This window comes from Engraulis encrasicolus, chromosome 11 (genome assembly GCF_034702125.1).
Source record: "Engraulis encrasicolus isolate BLACKSEA-1 chromosome 11, IST_EnEncr_1.0, whole genome shotgun sequence".
Classification (NCBI taxonomy): domain Eukaryota; kingdom Metazoa; phylum Chordata; class Actinopteri; order Clupeiformes; family Engraulidae; genus Engraulis; species Engraulis encrasicolus.
The window spans coordinates 38284230-38303155 of NC_085867.1; the positions used below are offsets into that span (position 1 = coordinate 38284230).

The following is an 18926-nucleotide window of genomic DNA, read 5'->3' on the forward strand; positions in this document are numbered from 1 at the left end:
GCATCTGTGACTGATTTAGTGTCAGTGTCCTGAAAACTACCGTTTTGTGGAAATCACGCAACCACTTCATATCTCACTGAGATCTTCAAGTCAGACAAAAGTTCCAGAGGTATCATCACAATTACGGCCCCAATGCCAAGCAAAATGGTGTGGTCCTTTAACCATGTTCTTGGAATACTCCCCAGGTCTGCCACTGTTCAGTTTTTAACTGGGTGCTAAATACGACATAAAGCAGATACATTAAAGAAGTAAAGACATCTCATATATTTACACAAATGAAGTACATAATGTTTATTTATTATGTAGGCCCTATTACTTCATCACTTTACTGTTACTGGCTCATCACTGGTCACTGTCACTGTCACTCACCAATGTTAAATTCTCAGTTATGACTTATTACTCCATCACCTTACTGTATTGGTCCATCACTGTTACTTGTCCTGTCTTGCACTTTGATGATGTCAACTTGTAAATGTCAGTCCTGTGTATGTCTATGTCCTTTCATGGTATAGAGAGAGTCAAATGTAATTTCAATTTCCTTATATGACCTGTGCATATGAAGAAACTGACAATAAAAGCTGACTTGACTTGACCTGTTTGGGGAGTTTGTGAGCTCTTTCATGGTGAGTGAAATAAACAAAACAGATCAAAGGCCGACATGTAAGAAATCACCAATTCAGTGTATTTAATTCCACATATGCATATATTATGGCATTTACAGTTTGACTTGTACAGCATAGACAGACAATGGAGGCCAGGATTTAAAGGCCCACGATGGATTACACCACAGTGCAATGGGACGTCCATAACCAAGTGGGGATTGGACAAATAAAGCCTCTGATTTCATCAAGGGGTAAATCAAAGGGGACTTGACTTTTGGGCAAGGATTTAACCTTCACACCATAGTCACACTGCTGGAGACTAAATGTATATGATAAAGTAATCTGTGCTAAAGACTACAAAGGAAAGTTAATAATTATGTTTCACTTTTATTGTTTGATTTTAAGATGCCTATTCCACTTAAATATACCTTTGTAACGCTCACTTTGCATCCACCATTTCTGTTAATTACATACATATAAAATCACACATTTAAATAATATTTAGAAAATTGTCCTACACTTCTCAATATCTTCTTACCATTAACAGCCAAAGAACTTTAAAAGATGGGGCATGCTTTTAAAAGGTAGTACGTCATTTCAGTTATATTTTCAAAACGTATGCTGCCCATTCACAAATGTGATCTTTTCATAAATATTCACTAATGATTTACTGGTGGTGGTTGAGAATATACAGTACATGAAAAAGATGACATTTGTGAATGGCCAGCTCAAATTCTGGAAATTCAGTACTAAAAATGCCCATACTCTACTTTTAAAGCGAGAATTTAGCATTATATTTAGGCTTGCCTATCAACAGATTTTGCAAGCTGCATCTCTTAAATACTTGTAAAAAATTAACACAAACTTACTTTCATACCAACTATGTATTCACATACACGTCTTCCACACTTCTCCTAACATTTCCAGTTACATATAGCAATTATTTTGGCATATCTTACCCAAGTGCAAAAGGTCATGTAAATGTACAGCATACAGCAATCCAAAAGGGTTTTATTGCATTGAATTTATGAATGGTAAGAAAAATGAAGAGTATAATTGGAGGAAATTTGGCACGATGTACTAAATGTCAGGAAGGGAAGCCATCAAGACTCAAATTTACATATAGGCCTATGTATGTGTATGTACCGCAGTTCTGTTAAAAAAAGAAAAAAAATCTGTCTGTATAAAATATGTGCACTGAAAAGTAAATTGCTCCGCTCTAAAGCGAATGACTTAAGCATTTATTTATTTATTTATTAATTTATCATTGGCTTTAAAAGAAGGAACCTTATGGATTTTGCATGATGTAATCAAAAGCATGAATAAAGAAGTCGTGCTAAACGCAGTAGAAAAAAACATGTAATATGACAATATTTAACATTCAAGGCAAATTCAGTTGTGTGAACTGATATTTAAAAAAGACATCAGATTTATTGCCTTCATCTTAACAGTCATCTTTTCAACTTAATAACCATGAGGTGCAGGTGTCTTTTTTTACCCCTCCACTGCAGTAACTTCTTTCAGACATCAAACATAAAAGGGAGCCGATCCGTAAATCCCATATAAACTTCTAGACGTCTCCTCAGATGGGCGGCTACTTCCTGCTGGCAAAGGATCAGTGGGAGATGTCATAATAATAGTCCCTCAATCTTGGCTCCACTACCGAGAAACCTGGCCTGTCATCCGCCCTGCGAGGGAGAAAGAGAGAGAGGGGGGGGACGGGACGGGACAGGACAGACAGAAAGACAGACAGACTCATTAAAGATTCATTAGAGTCATAGATTCATTTAACTTTCAGAGAAACAACCAACAGCATTCTTGCCGCTTTCTTTTGCTCACTAACGAATGTGACCTCTCTATTGTGCATTTTATTTGTAAAAGACGTGTTCTTAAGTACAGTATAAGGCAATGCAGACTCATTAAAGATTCATTAGAGTCATAGATTCATTTAACTTTCAGAGAAACAACCAACAGCATTCTTGCCGCTTTCTTTTGCTCACTAACGAATGTGACCTCTCTATTGTGCATTTTATTTGTAAAAGACGTGTTCTTATTACTGTAAGTATAGTATAAGGCAATTCAATGTATTAGTGCAATGTGAAAATTGACGAGGCAATTATTGACAGCTCTATCTACTTTTTGGAAAGTGCTATTTACACAGCATTATTGTGACTTTACTGGGTCTTAAAAAAGCAAACATCACAGGAGCTAATGCCTTACTTATATGTCCAACACTTTTTCATGAGCTCATAAATCTCTGTGGGGCAGTTGGCAGGCGCGTCCATCCTCTGACCGCCCTCAATCATCTGGATGACCTCATTTCCCTTCATACCCTGAGAGAGAGAGAGAGAGAGAGAGAGAGAGGGAGAGAGAGAGAGAGACAGGCAGACAGACAGGCAGAGGGATGAAGAGGGATTTATGTGAAAGAACAGCAAAGCAAAAAAGGGCAAACAGAGGGAGAATGGACAGAGGCAGGTGTGTGTGTGTGTGTGTGTGTGTGTGTGTGTGTGCGCACGAGCACGTGCGCATGTGTGCATGTGTGCATGTGTGCATGAATGAATATAATTGAGATAAGGACATTTATGTATACAGTACATGTGTAGCAATGGATGGTCCACAATGTGGACCTTTCGACAAAATCTGCAGTGCAAAGGTACATTACCAGTTAACTATACGATTTGTACAGTGACATTTAAAGTGATACTGTCCCAGTTTTGGAAGTAAGCTCATATTACACCTCCCCTTGAGTTAGGTTATTGAGTTTTACCTTTCTCCTGTACTTCCTGCCGTTCTCTGAATACGGCAGTGCAAATTTTACCTCCAAGCTAGCAGTTAACATTGATTTCTATGAGACCAGCTTGCCGCCAGCTAGAATGGAGGTACAATTTGCACTGCCATACTCAGAGAACAGTTGAACATACAGGAGAAAGGTAAGACTCAATAATTTAACTCAAGGGGAGGTGTAATATGAGCTTATTTCCAAACATGGGACAGTATCACTTTAAGAATATCAATCAATCAACCAGCCAACCAGCCAACTAACCAATCAGCCAGCCAACTAATCAAGTACCTTGTAGGGTTTCTGGCCGAACGAGTAGGCCTCCCACATCAGAACCCCAAAGCTCCAGACGTCGCTCTTGCAGGAGAACTTGAAGTAGTTCATGCATTCAGGGGCGTACCACTTCACTGGCCACTTGCCATGTCCCTTCGCCTGTTAGCGGAGTTGAGCAGAGCAGACAAAGCCATGAGATACATAGAAGCAGTCTTTTTACAAGGTGCAATGTGTATTATTTTTAACGAAGAGAAGACACCGGAGCAGCTCAGATGGGATGCTGATGGATTCTGATGAAGATGGCTTGCCATTGAAACGTTAGTCCCTAACATGTTGTGCACTTGAATTAAAAAGAAAAAGCATCCCATCTGAGCTGCTCTGGTGTCTTCTCTTTGTTCAAGATTACCTACCTCCCTCCCGTTGATGCACCAGATGTAAAAACAGAAGCACGTGGAACCCCTTTTTATGTATTATTTTTAGTTGTTCATTTCCAGAATTCATGCTGCCCATTCTAATGTTATACGTTTTTCATGAATACTTTCCACCATGAAATTCCAAGTAGGCTATTCATTATGATTGGGAAAATGCCCTTTTCATACATGAAAAGAAGGATCTTCCCCATTATCCACAATTTTGAATTTCCAGAAATAGATATTTTTATCTGCAAAATTACTTTACTTTGGTCAGACTAGTACATACTAGCTCATTGTTAGTGAATATCAAATTTGGCAATAGGCAGCACAGTTTCAATGAGCAACATAGATGCAATACCTAATCTGGCCACCATCCTACACTGTGTACCTTTAAAGATTTTGTTCACCTTTATTAATCAGGCAGGACAATTGAGAGAAACAGGAAATGAGTACAGTATATATATCTCTCTCTATATATGGGGGAAGGATCGGCAAAGGACATCGGGTCGGAATTGAGACCGGGTCGCCAGCGTAATGGTATGCCGTCTTAGTTCATTGAGTCAAAGCGCCCGCAGTAGTCATTTTTTTCCTCTTCCTGTTGCTCTCTGGTATGTTTCTGTATGTCTCATGCAATTGCCCCACTGAGACTGTAAAGTAACTAACTAACTGAAAAGGAGTAATTCCATATGCTTCTGTCTTCTCATCAGTTTATAACCAGCTGCGACATGATCTCAGAATTACGTGAAATGATCATACACTATTGTGACACAAAATCTGCGTCTGTTTCACAGATTTGGCCAAAATTCTGTGATGGGGTCACGGAGGTGCTTTCCGTGATGGGCTCACTGAAGGGCATTCTTTATATTCCCATGCTTTATGTTCTCACACACTCATGTTCCAACTTAATCTCTCAGGAATTTTCTAATTTCAAAGATTTTTTTCTATTCTTTCTAACCCTACTGACAGGTTAGGGTCAAGGATTGTTTTGATCCAGTACTGTTTGGTACAGTAGCCTATCAATCGAGTTCAAAAGGTATTTCTCACAAACATTTCAGTGAGTCCATCATGGAAAACACTTCCCTGACACCAACACAGACTTTTTGCCACAATCTCTGAAATTTCGTGTACCAAGTGTCCATGATCGTGTCACAGAATTCTGTGAGATCAGGTTGTTAGCTAAATAACTAGCAGAGGAGAGGAAAATTCCATGTTACTCAGATGAGTGTGTTAATAACATTGTTGTCCAGGGACCATTGGTGATCTGCCAGATACATAGGTGGGGGGTATTAATACATAATACTTGTATAGATTTATTTAGGCTTCGCATGCTCTTTTAGAATTCAATGCAGTGAGATATTGACCACTGTAAGAAAAGAAGGGCTCGCCTTCCACTTAAATCACTGTGCACAGTGTGTCTATTACTTATATCACGAACATAGACTATGCTCCCTGCCCTCTTCCCTTGTCTTTGTAGAGGCTGTGGTTACTGATGCCGACACACTACCCTGAGGATGAACTCAGCTTGTCTGAGGCAGCAAAGCTGTTAATAGCTTTCCACTGCAGTACATGCCCAGAGTTGACAGGCCGCTGTAGCTTATTCGGGAAGTCTACTCTGCACTTGAACTTCCTTTTCATAAGAAGGGCTTATTCCACCTTAGTTCTTTTTCTGAGTGTGGGCCAGAGGTGTGGATCCCGAGTTCAGAGAGTAAAAAGCTGCTACAATTATAATCCGATCAGCTCTGAATCAGATGATCTTAATGAGAAATCTGGAGAGTTTGATCAGCTTCTCAATGATGTGATGTCAAAATGTGGCAAGGGTTTTTTGTGGCAAAGGTTTGTCTTTCTAAATCTGAGGACTGACACTTTTAGAAGGACCTTTTCCGAGCACTGTCGTTAACACAGTGTTCACAGTTCACATCAACTGATGCGTTAGCAGTTCCTTGTCAAAATTGCTGCGTCTTACTGGAATGTGCTTCTTTCTGGGGCTCAACTGACCAGGGTCATCATTGCGTTATCTAGTATAGTGTTTCTCAAACTTTTTCAGATCATGGACCACTTTGTCCTAATTCTTTTTTTTTACAGGGACAACCAGTCAAATGAATTGATGGAATCCCTCAACCCTGAAGGTTTTAGGCGCTGTTAAGACTTTAAACTACATTATATCACATTACATTTACCCTTAGCTGACGCTTTTATCCAAAGTGACTTACAGTCGTTTACGGGGTATTGGTTACAGTCCCTGGAGCAATGTGGGGGTTAAGTTGCCTTGCTCAATGGCACTTCAGCCATGGTTGGAGGTGTAGGGAGAGGTAATGGTGGAATTTGTACCTGCAACTGATCTCACGACCAACGACTTCACCATTAGGCCATGGCTGCCCCAAATTCAGATGCAGATCACTTATTTTTTTAATATAAATTACAGGCTTGTCTTATTGTAGTGAAGGAACAAGTTCAGATATGTTTAGACTACCGGTAATCATATTGTCATTGATATAGCTTTCCTTGTCTTGGAAATAGTGACTACATTTGTAGAAATCTCTGCGTGGTCTTGAGGTACTGTAGTCGTATCTCGTGGGTCACCAGTGGTCCCCGGAGTCTGGGGCCCGGACCATGCACCACTCATCTAGCAGGAAACTGAACTCACCTTGTAGTAATTCTCCTCTTCTGTGAGGGCTTTGGAGAGGCCGAAGTCGCTGATTTTGGCGTAGTGCTGAGTGACCAGCAGGACGTTGCGGGCGGCAAGGTCCCTGTGCACAAAGTTATGCTCCTCAAGATACTTCATTCCCATGGAAACCTGGTGAACCAGCTCCGTGATGTTCTTGACCGGAACGTTCAGTCTGTGGCCAACAGAAGAGAAGTGAGTGACAAATGGAAGTCCAGCTACTTACAAGTCAATTCTTGTATTATTCTTTTTTAGGGCTTTTGTACTTTTATTAACTGACAGGACAGTGGAGAAGAGACAGGAAATGATTAGGAGGGAGAAGTGGGTGAGGGAGAAGGATTGTGAAACGTATGGGTATTCTATACCCTCGGTTCTCTGATGGAGATAAGTGAGACACAGACTGTGGCTGTGTCTCAAATGGTGCACTTGTGCACTTTAGTGTTCATGTTTCAGTGCGTATGCCGTATTAGTTACGCACTGAAACATAGTGCCCGAAGTGCACAAGTGTGCCATTTGAGATCCAGCCCATGACTCTATGGGTGTTTAGCGCCCTTGCGCGACCTTGAGCCGGAATCTAACCCGCATCCCCTGCGTAATGGCACAGTGCACTAGTATTCTGGCCTACGTCACCCCCTTCATGTATTATTCTTATAATACTGTATTGTATCAGAATATTGCTAGTAGTGATATTAGTATTTGACAGAGTATCTTATATTACTACTGTACAGCAATATGGAAGTGATGTGCTTCGACCCTGTGTCTATCATGTCGCAGTTTTAAAAGGGACTTTGTCTGCAGAATAATGCCACGATGATTCATCCACCTATCTATTTCTGCCGCTATATTCACCAACTTCCTTGCTCATTTTTATTTTGCTTTAGAACCCATGGGCAGCTAGACTTTGCCAATGGACATAGTAGACTATCTTTTTTAGGAAAACATTTTTTTTTATTATATCCCCCAATTCCTTTTCCCCAGCTATTGGAGAGCCATTTTCATGAAAAGAACTATATATGCAGTAAAATCTGCAATGAGAATATATGGTCCCACTCAAGTTAAATTCTACTCTTTGAGTGTTGAATTAACACTTAGTTGAAATATGGCTTCACCATTCACTCAACGGGTTAAAAATGCAACACTAAAATAGAGTGGGACCATACGTCCTCAGAATAATGTTGAATGCGGCCCTACCGTGGCTGATATGGTAGGTCCTTTGCTGGTCCTTCCCCATCTCTCTCTCCCAGCTCGCTTCCTGTCTCTTCTTCACTATCCTGTCTCATAAAAACCAAAAAAGGCTGAAAAGCCCCCAAAAAATACTTGAAAAAAAAAGAATAATGTTGAATGTATTATCTCACTTGTTCCTCTGCAGGTACTTGTGCAGGGGCCCTAGCTCGGCCAGTTCCATAACGAGCATGAGGTTCTCCGCTTCGCAGATGCCGATCATGCGTACGATGTAGGGGTTGTCCAGCTGCTGCATAACGTTGGCCTCGCGCAGCATCTCGTCACGCACCGCCGTGTTGTTGTCATCGTTCTTCAGGATCTTAACCGCCACTGGCTTCTTGGTCCTGATGACACACACATAGACAGACACAAACATGAACACGTTTTTTTTTTTTTTTTTTTTTAAATGAGTGGGAGCGAGACGGGGAAAGGATCAGGAAATGACCTCGAACTGGATTTGAACTCAGCTCTGTGGGGATATGGTAGGGTGTGGTAGCCCAGACAGACAGGCAGTTGGTTTGCTATGATGAAACGGACCCGGAAAGGACGAACACGGGGAAATTATTTGCACCCCATGCAGGCATTCACACACTCAGGGATTGTCAGGGTGAAGAAAGAGTAATAGAATACAGGGAAAACTAGAGAGGTTCAGTCGTTCACTATTTCACAGAATATAAAGCGCATTGTCTTGCTCTAGCCTGGCTCTCGTCAGAACTGTGTAGTTCCGCACAGCTCCACCAGGGGGGCTCCATGAGCTACACACATTTGTGCATTTCTCAAAACCATAGATGCTAACTATGTTAACTACTTGTTGTTTGGAATGCATTTTCCCATTGGCAACTACCCAAGTTGCTAATTGTTAGCAACTATGCTTTCGAAAAGTCACCCCTGGTCTTTTGGGAAGCGCTCCGATCACAAAGCGATTGTTCTTTCAATGACAATGGTAACTTGCATAGTGGAGTCACCTGACAACTGCATTTTAGACTCTACGTACCACATATCTGTTGTTTAAAGGGTGAACAGAGAACGGTTTGGAAGGAATTACTTGGTGGCGATGATGGGCAAATAGTGAAATAGGACAAAGCCATGCCGTCTGAAAACAAATCCAACGTGTGCTCTCCCAGACCTAGTGGGTGGAGCTCGTGAAGCTGTGCGGAACTACGATTGTCCTTAACATAGTATACTGTGTATGGAATGAGTGACCATTTCAGATGAAGTCACACAGTCAGACACACAGTCAGTAGAACGCATAGACTTCCTCATGTGTAGAGCCCCTTGAGCATGGCGGCAAAGTTACCGGAGTCTTTACTTATTGCTCACATACTGTAAAGAGGTTGGAGAGAGGACAGTATACCAGTTTGGGGAAATAATTGGCACACATGTAGTCATGGTCGCTGACAGCTTTGGGCAGACCCAGGACAAAGCCACCTGAAAGCAGCCCCCCCCCCCACACACACACAATACATACAGTACAATGTAATGAGGGTTCCACTTTGGGGCCCCTCTTTCCCCTTGGCCCAGTACAACTGGCCCTTTGTTTCTCCACATGTCAGCTTCCCTGCACGCAGTCATTCACACAGCCAGTCAGATGCCCTTACTTCCTCATGGTGTAGAGTCCCTTGAGCACGGTGCCAAAGTTCCCCGAGCCCAGCTCTCCGTCCTCCAGGAACAGCTGACTGCGGTCCACATGCGTCTGCCGCAGCTCGTCCGGGTCCGCGTACGGGCTCTCGTACACCGCCGTGTCCATGGGCATGGCGTCTGGGAGACCAAACATCAGAGATGCATGTTAGTACTAGCAAGGTTAATACCAGGTAGCTCTTTATCGCAAACTGTTCCACAGTGGAACACTGTAACAGGCCCTGAAAAACGTAACTACCATAGTACTACAGCCCAATGACAGTACACAAGGCCTTTAGTAATACATTGCGACATTGTAACAATACAGTAATAGAGAGAGAGTGAGAGTGAGAGTGAGAGTTAGAGAGAGAGAGAGAGAGAGAGAGAGAGAGAGAGAGAGAGAGAGAGAGAGAGAGAGAGAGAGAGAGAGAGAGAGAGAGAGAGAGAGAGAGAAAGAATGAAATTCTGAATCATATCAGAAATGTGTATCCCTTTGATTAGGTAACGTACCTAGTTCAAGGTGGTTCATGAACCACTTTTCAAAACAAATGCACATGTAAAACTAAGCTAATATTTCATGCCATTCATGGCAAAGGAGTAAATTGTGAGTTCTACTCAGTCAAAGAAATATGGTAAAACATTTTGTCTTGGCTCTCACCAGCATTTGGACCCCTGGTTTCGTAGGTGTTGTGGTTGTTATCTTTGTTGCTAAGTCTTTGGGAAGGACGATCCTGTGGTTGAATCACAACAGTGGATTATTCAGGCTGATATGGACACACACACACTCAGACAAGGACACATACACACACACACACGAACACGCAGTGCATAGATTCAGGGCTAAACCAGGCTCCATGCAACCTGAAAGTCCACACAAGCAAAACGCAGAAACACACACATCAGGTTGCATGTTTATTGGGAAAAAAATTATCCACATTTCCTTCATGGTCACCCTGTATGGATGTCTTAGGCCAGAAATTGAACATGAATTCAGACAAAAAAAGGTAAAAAGGAGTCCAAATATTGCTCTGAGCAAAGATACCCATACAGCAGTAATATGAAGAAGACCAATGATGTGATGGGGGGAGGGGGTGGCATTGTTGGAGTGTTTCATCCTGTCTTCATTATGTATTCAAAGGAGGATGTGACATTTTCAGAAAATAAAAGTCCTGCCACATACTTAATTCAATTATATTTTTGAATTCTATACTTGCATTCTATTTGGAATCTGATCTTTGTATGTAATACAACTCATACACCAAGTAGATAAGCTATACTATAATGATATTAAAAATGATAAGGGCACAGACAGAAGAAATGCCCTTCATGGCAGGACTTTTACTTTCTCAAGACAGTTAGTCAACACTCTCCTCTGTATGAAACAACACATGCACAACATAACCTGGAATGATTGAGAGATTTCTGATTGAAATAATGGATGTCCATAGTGGGGGCTGTGCAATAGTTTGAACGTGTAGATTTACCGTATATTCCAGGCCAAAAGACAGCTTATAAGACGCTCTGTCAGTTTTTGACAATATTTTATGATATTCAATGCCCCTAATGGTCCGAATAATACGGTAAATCATGAGTGTGGAGCTACATGATTTGGAGATGGTGGAGGTTAACACTGGTCTTCTTCCTGTGTGGAAGTGGAACATGAAGGAAAGGAGCCTAAGGTGTCTTTTATAAGAGGGCAAGAGAGGGCAAGGATCAAACCAGAGAGAGAGAGAGAGAGAGAGAGAGAGAGAGAGAGAGCAATACGTAGAGAAGAGAGAGGGAAAGAGGGAGCAGTAAAACAGTTTCCCTCTAACACAGGTAACTGATCTGAGTAACCAGTAGACCTGTGTACTCGTCTTAGAGACCTGTGACTCTGCACTGATTGGATCAAGTTTGTTGTGTGTTCTTGCTAGGTTTTTCATGTTTTTTCAGTAACAACCATCTATCTACCTCATTGGGTACAATGGAGTAAATGGTGTAACAGCTGGGTAATATTATGTGCTGTTGTTGTACTTACACCATGAATTTAGTCTTACTTTTGACACCTCTGCACCTGCCTCAAATACATTGGAGGTGTCTGGCGTCATGTGAAAAAGAAGTCAGCATGATCATGGAACGCAAGAGGGCGGTATAGGACAGCTGACAACAGGCTCAACAGGATGCCTTTCAGTAGGCCTAATACAGTAGATGTGTAGTTTTTCTAACATCCATACATCATGTCATTCTTCAGAGTGGTTTACGATAGGACAGGATAATGAGGAAGTGTGTTGGGTAACGGACATAGCAACATCCTGTGGGTAAGTTAAGTGCAATAATGGTTCCCCTAAACCTCACTGACCCCGGAATTAACAATGGCGGCAAGAGCGATCCACAGTGATGGGCATGTCTTACCAAAAGGCACAGCAACTACTACATTTATGTTTATACTACAACCTTTTAGAAAAAAAAGCACTGTACCAATTTTTTCATTAGCAAAATGTATAAATAGCACAACAGACTGAAATTTCTTCATGCATCTTTTCCGTATCGGTCTCTGTTTTTGTATTGCTTTCTCTAATCTAAACTGTTATGTATGTTACTGTAACAAATAAATATATCTCTGGCACATTCTGTTACTGAGACAGCTTGCCACAACAGCTCGTCGCAACAGTTTTAACAGTTGCTGCAACACACTGCTTACATAATATTGTATAATGGTCTGAGCAATGATGCAAAGCTCTGTAAACATCACTTCCTACAGGTCAAGACAAGAGATTGTCCAAACAGCATTCTTTGCTATCTCTCTTCCTCATTGCAAAAAAGTTTGATAAACAACAAGACACTTAACGGCACCTATGGTAAAAGATTAATAATGACATTGTCGTTACAATTTTGGTGACAGTAATGTTGTAACAGAGGCTCTGCGCAAAGGGGTTAAACCGCCCATAACTTTAAGAATCCATTTTGTCAGAAGAACAACAACTGAGAACTGAGAGTGGACAAGGGACATACTCTGAACTAACGGGATAGAATAAGCATAGGTATAATAGCACCCAAAGATCACATCTTCAGTCACTGTTTTCACTCCCTAAGAGTACAGTGTGTACATTATTCTATGTAGACTACACCACTGATTGGATAACTTTCTTTGGCATCACACACCTCTATATAGCCTATATACAGGGTGCGATTTGTAGGGGGGGATGGGGGGGGATTGTCCCCCCTTCTGGTTTTGATACTTCCACTATTCCTACAGGATTTTAATATTTGCGGTATGTAACTCCATTGATAATGCTTAAAATCTTAAACTTATCCCAGCCTTCTAGTTCTTCAACAAATCGCACCCTGCCTATATATATGACGTCTTCAGATCACATTGCCTGCATCTACCCACAACACAACAACCAAAAAGAGAAAAGGGAATGCTTGACTGGGTCATTTGTCCAATTAGTAAAAAAAAGGGTGCTCATCAAATAAACTTGGGCGTCCAAACTGCCATGAAAAGATAAAAACTGGCAGTGCCTCAAAGATTGTTTTTTTCTTTTCACCACATCACAACAACTCATGAACACAGAAGGGGCAGACAGAAAATGATTGCAGGTGCCATTCATGCGAATGGAAATGCATGAATATGCATGTGCATGTAAAGATGACAGATAGGCACTTTGCAATCCCACACGCATGTTAGTAGCAAAATTAACACCAGTTAAGATTAAGATTCAAATAAAAAAGGCACACACATTAGTTAGCAGGCTAGGGGGAACCTCATTGCACCACACACCCATAATAAGATAGATAGATAGCGAGAGAAAGAGAGAGAGAGAGAGAGAGAGAGAGAGAGAGAGAGAGAGAGAGAGAGAGAGAGAGAGAGATAGAGAGAGAGAGAGAGAGAGAGAGAGAGAGAGAGAGAGAGAGAGAGACAGAGACAGAGAGAGAGAGAGAGAGAGAGAGAGAGAGAGAGAGAGAGAGAGAGAGAGAGAGAGAGAAGGGGAAAAGAGGGATATTGCATGTTAGTTGGTGCACCTTTTTGGAGCCAGGTATTGGGAAGGAGTAGGATTTGAGTCTGGAGAGTATTCCACCTGTGGCACCTCGCTACAAAACCACAAGTTTGAAAGAGGGTTACTTGTTTGTTTGTTTGTTTTTTTAATAATCCGTCGTTCTTCCTCAGGAAGTGTTCACCAATAAAAATCATGGCGTGCATGTTAAGGAGGCGTGTGTTAGTTCATTTCTACAACAAGATAGTAGACGTGGTCGTCCTCCTGACTCAGACAGACACACAGTTTCATCATGCTTTCTCAAAACATTGTCATACATTTATTGATTTAAGTGATTCATTAATCAATAGACACCAGTAATTTTGTCTTAGCCCTATCCAAACCTCAAAACCTCAATCATGCGTACCATAGTAAATAAAAGAAAACATGCAGTGTACACAGTATAATTCTGCTGTGTATGGACTGCTTGTCACTGGCCTTAGTCAATGTTAGTCACTTCCTCTTGGTTGGGAAGACTAGCTAGGTCGACTTTATCTGTGGCACTTCCTGTCACATGACTGCAATAGACTATCATTGCTGTCACAGTTGCAGCATGGGGGGAGGGGAAGAGGTTGTCACTGCTACATCATTAACTGTTACAGTATGTGAGGCTATTGTCCAGCACACACATGTGATTCCAGGCACAATAGCCATTTCTTTATTTTATTCTGAGCACAGGAAGTTGATAATGCAGCATGTGCTTATTTAAGTGGAGAATTAGTTCCCTGGACCTTGACAGTTGTGAACATTGTAGAGACTATATAAAGCTGATGCTGGCAAACGGAGGCGTCTGGCTCGTTCTTTTGATTGGCGTTCACTGAAGCAGCTCATCACAATAACTAATAATGTTGCTTATTGCTCAGGTGTAAATATGTACACATGGTATGGTGCACAGAGAAGTTATCACTATTGTACCGTCTTTGTCATTTAGTAGGAGGTTGTGTTACTATACTGTAGTACAGATGAGCCAAAACACGAAGCAGATTACCCTCCTGAAATCTTTTTTTTCACAAACACTGTCCGTAACAGATAAAATACTACATTTAAGTTCAATGCACGAGTATCGTTTAATTAGTTATGAGAGGTTATAGTCCTATGAACAAGCAAAGACAGGGGAGGTTAAATGAGCCTTGCCATATGTTTATTTCTACTATATACGGCAATATTTAGAGTGGAAACGCACAGCAGTGTTGGGCAGCTAATATCAATCTGTTCTGTATTTCTGACACATCGGTTCATTCTAATAATCATTCATTTCAGCAATCGTGTTTCCTACGATATATTAAGTTATTGGTGAAAATTCATCTGTTTAGTACAGTTACTCAACAGTTACTCTACTATGCCAATAAAAAGTGTTTAAAAACCCAATTTTTTTAAGATATCAAAAGAACACCTTAATAATGTGACAATGTCACTCAGCTCGACAAAACTACATTTCCAACTGTGGTGACAGGGCTCTGAGTGAAATGAGTAACCATTGTTGATGAAGTGTTACGTAACTACTCTGCCGATGCCCAGGCCATTCTGGTATGCAAATATAGGCAAATGCCTAGGGCCCCCCAGTTACAAATGGGCCACCTGATGAAGACTGTTTATAAATTCAAGTAAAAGCAACAACAATTTTGTAAGTGTAAGTGTCTAAGATGGTTGAAAGGAAAACACAAGACACTGGTAAATTGACACTGTACAGTCATGAGTACTTGTGCCAATACTTTGTAGAGTAATAATGGGTTGAGTGACTTATGACATCCTCATCTACGTGATCTGTCTGTCATGGTATGTCTTCGTCATATTATGGTAACACAACTTTTCTACATTTTGTATTCGTATATGGGAGTTTGGGGGACCAGGGACCATGCCCCCCCCCCCCCTTAACCTTTCAACAGCCCTGACAATGACATCACATCCTCTCTAGGGGATTTCCTCAGTGCTGGTCAAATCAGGTGGCAGGTGAGGAATCTTTCCAGGCCAATTTTGCTTACTGCTTGGAAATCCCCTTCAAAGCAAATACTGCAGTGTGCTGTTGCCTTGCGTCTATGACTAGCTATGTACTGTATGTATTTGGCATGTGTCTAAGTCTGCTTCATTCCCTAGCTCCTTACCAGGGACCGTTCCCCCACTGGGACGTTGTAATAGTCTATGAAAAAACTTAACTATAGTACTACACCACTATGACAGGACACAGGGCCTTTAGTTACACATTACTTAGTAATACAATGACTTGGTCATTGTCATTCTGGTAACAGCTCATTTATAACAGGGGTAGTGTCTTTTACCGTTTTAAAACGAGTGACCCAGTGTGACAGATGTTAGTTTTATATATGATATCAACGTTAATAGGAAATAGTTTGTCGTATAAATAAAGTTTCACTTACAGGATGGTGGCCTGGTAGCTCTGGGCGGCCTATATCTGCATATCAATGACAAAATACATTATCATTAACAATTCATTATTCATGGTTGAGTACTTATAAACACATCCATCCATCCATCCATCCATCCATCCATCCACCCTTCCATCCATCCATCCATCCATCCATCCATCCATCCATCCATCCATCCATCCATCCATCCATCCATCTAGCTGTTCCATTACCTCTTTCTCTCCTCACTGCACTGCTTTCTGATTGGTTGCTAGCTATGGATTGACATAGTTTATCATGCACAACTCAAAAGTAGTTAGTTCTGCCAAAATCTTGAACACTCCTCTTTATCAATATCTTATAATGTATCTACTACACCCATCTCCAAAAGAGTTGTCGCCTATCCGTTTGGAGTTGACGGGTGCTATTTCGACACTTAATATTGATGCAGATCACTTACTTTTTATTCCCATTTACAACCCTGTCTTATTGTGGTGAAAATATGACTAGAGGCATGATTGGCTTTATAATTATGTTACAAATATAGCATTCTGCTAGCTTGTCTTGGAAAATAAGAAATCCCTTTGTGGACCACCTTAGCTCTGTCGCGGACCACCAGTGGTCCCCGGACCACACTTTGAGAATCACTGCTCTACGAATAGCCAATATGTCACCATCCTTGCTCATTTTGACATTATGTTCGATTGGCGACAAAACTTTTGTCTTGTGAAAATCTGTCCTGTCTGTGTTCAATAAAGGGTCAATCTTTCTTTGGTGCATGAAATTTATTTTTGTACATACATTTTCATTCGGGAGGGTTGTAGCTTTCATATGAGTGACTTCTGAAGCCAAGTGATTAATTGAAAGTCAGGTTATTAGCTGTTATTCCAAACAGATGGATAGGCGACAACTCTTTTGGAGACGGGTGTATAAGAACTGTCAACTGTTTATTGTCAGCCATGGCTGGGGGCTGCGTCGTGCTCTATTTAATGTTACAGACATAACATTTACAGACAACCCTTTATCGGTTAAGTTATAGTTGTGGACACTGTGCAGGAAATGGTCAAAAAAGGTACTGCAACTTTGCTGCTCATTGAAACTGGGTTGCCTATTGCCAAATTTGATCTTTTCATGAAAGTTTACTAAATAATAAACTATTATTTTCCAGTATGGATTTTTGCAGCTAGAAATGGCAATTTCTGGAAATTCAAAATGGCGGACCATGGAGAAGATCCCCCTTTTCATGTATGAAAATTGCAATTTTTTTCAGTCATAATGAATACTTAGAATTTGATGGTGGTGGCAAGTATTCATTAAAAAGGTAACATTGGTGAATGGGTAGCATGAATTCTAGAAATAAACAACTAAAAATCTCACACAGTGTCCCTTTAAGTTATAGTTTTTTAAATGCTTTCTAATTATCTATAGGCATTACTGTAACTGGATCATGAGCCTGGGCAATATATCCCTCCCCTTACGTACCATTCGATGCTCCTTCCGGTCGAGAGCAGGATTCAGTCAAGACTCTTAGGAGACCATCTGGCTTGTATGAGTAGTGCTCCACCAGCTGGAGTAGAGAGGACACGCACGCACGCACGCACGCACGCACGCACGCACGCACGCACGCACGCACGCACAAAGACATGCTTTTTTTAAAAAAAATGTTTTTGGTAGAGTACAGTAACTCTTGAGAACACACACACACACACACACACACACACACACACACACACACACACACACACACACACACACACACACACACACACACAATTTCTGGTACCGAAAACATCTCACACACATCCTAACTCCCACAACCAATGTCACTGAAATACAAACACAATTCCTTCTTTACGCTCTCATTTCAGTTTTAAAACACAGTCTTTTCAAAACACTACACACATTTGTCTGGATTAGGCACAATTTTCATGAAGAAAATTGTTGGCTTTCTGATGGAACACCCTGTCATTCAAAATAGGCTACTTCGTAAAATCAATTGTGTGCAGAGCTTTGAGAATTTGAGACATGATTCCAGAAATTGTGTGAAAGCAATCGAGAAAAAGCCATTGAGCTAGCCTACATTATCTCTTCTTACAGGCAATCTAGGCCAAACTGCCAGCAAAAATCGAGCAACCTACGATAGTTCTGGCAGACCACGTAGTCAACGCGCCCTTTTGCCTACTGGCTGACGCCGACCCAACCCATACAACTCTCCACTAATCAGCTGCGCTTTGGTTAATCAGCTGCTGCTCGCAATTGGATGCTGACCTTTGGCGCGCTTTATTTAAACTACTGAATTTGTTTTCCTGTCATTGCTTTTTGCTGCTTGTTTTGCTCGCACCACCTCCCCTGCTCCACCAGACTAATCATGCTCGCTCTGTTCTAGGGGGTATGTCGCCTTTCCAGCTAAATGGAAGGCACTCCACCTGAGGATTCTGCTGTTCCCTGCATTGGCTTCCATAGAGCTCATGGAGAAGCCGGGGAACTTCCTCCGAACAGAGCCATACCGCAAAACACAAATTTATGCATTCAGAAATAAAGCCTCTCAAATATATCTCTGTTTCTTGTCTCATTTTTGACTAGAGTGGACAGAAATAATATTTATTTGCACACAGTATAAAATAAACATTGTAGTATTATGTACGAGTATTTTTATTGCTCTCTGTGTTAGAGTGTTATGCAGTGTGACATTTTCGTGCAAGACAATTTCCCCATTGGAACAACACTGATTTCACATTCAGCTATTTTATCTCCTGTTTACATACTCCACAGAAATAATAATTACAGAATAAATAAAAATGACGAGTGAGGCACTTCAGTGCTGAGAGTTAAGTGGAGGAATGGAGGTGCAGCCTGTTACCAGAGAGAGTAGAGAGAGAGAGGTCCCATTGGCCCATTGTTTCCGGGTTCTATTATTGCAAGGGGGAGGGGGGAGAAATCCCCCTTTAGGCAGACCTAGGCAGACCTAAGGACTGTTCTATTC

General features: G+C 41.3%; 1 protein-coding gene across 2 annotated transcripts in view; it reads right to left on the bottom strand.

Moving 5' to 3' along the window:
• Window positions 1-565: 565 nt before the first annotated feature.
• The window catches only part of syk (spleen tyrosine kinase), a 36717-nt gene continuing 18356 nt past the window's right edge, over window positions 566-18926 (bottom strand). The window contains exons 6-15 of one of the 2 annotated variants that reach the window (XM_063210553.1): window positions 17426-17510; window positions 15956-15990; window positions 13570-13638; window positions 10226-10298; window positions 9549-9708; window positions 8085-8294; window positions 6712-6904; window positions 3673-3813; window positions 2823-2935; window positions 566-2290 (exon numbers count right to left, since the gene is read on the bottom strand). In XM_063210553.1, coding sequence (XP_063066623.1) covers window positions 2218-2290; window positions 2823-2935; window positions 3673-3813; window positions 6712-6904; window positions 8085-8294; window positions 9549-9708; window positions 10226-10298; window positions 13570-13638; window positions 15956-15990; window positions 17426-17510 — 1152 coding nt within the window. In that variant the 3' untranslated portion in view covers window positions 566-2217. The remainder of the gene's footprint in view (window positions 2291-2822; window positions 2936-3672; window positions 3814-6711; window positions 6905-8084; window positions 8295-9548; window positions 9709-10225; window positions 10299-13569; window positions 13639-15955; window positions 15991-17425; window positions 17511-18926) is intronic. The other variant, XM_063210554.1, reaches the window with a different exon arrangement.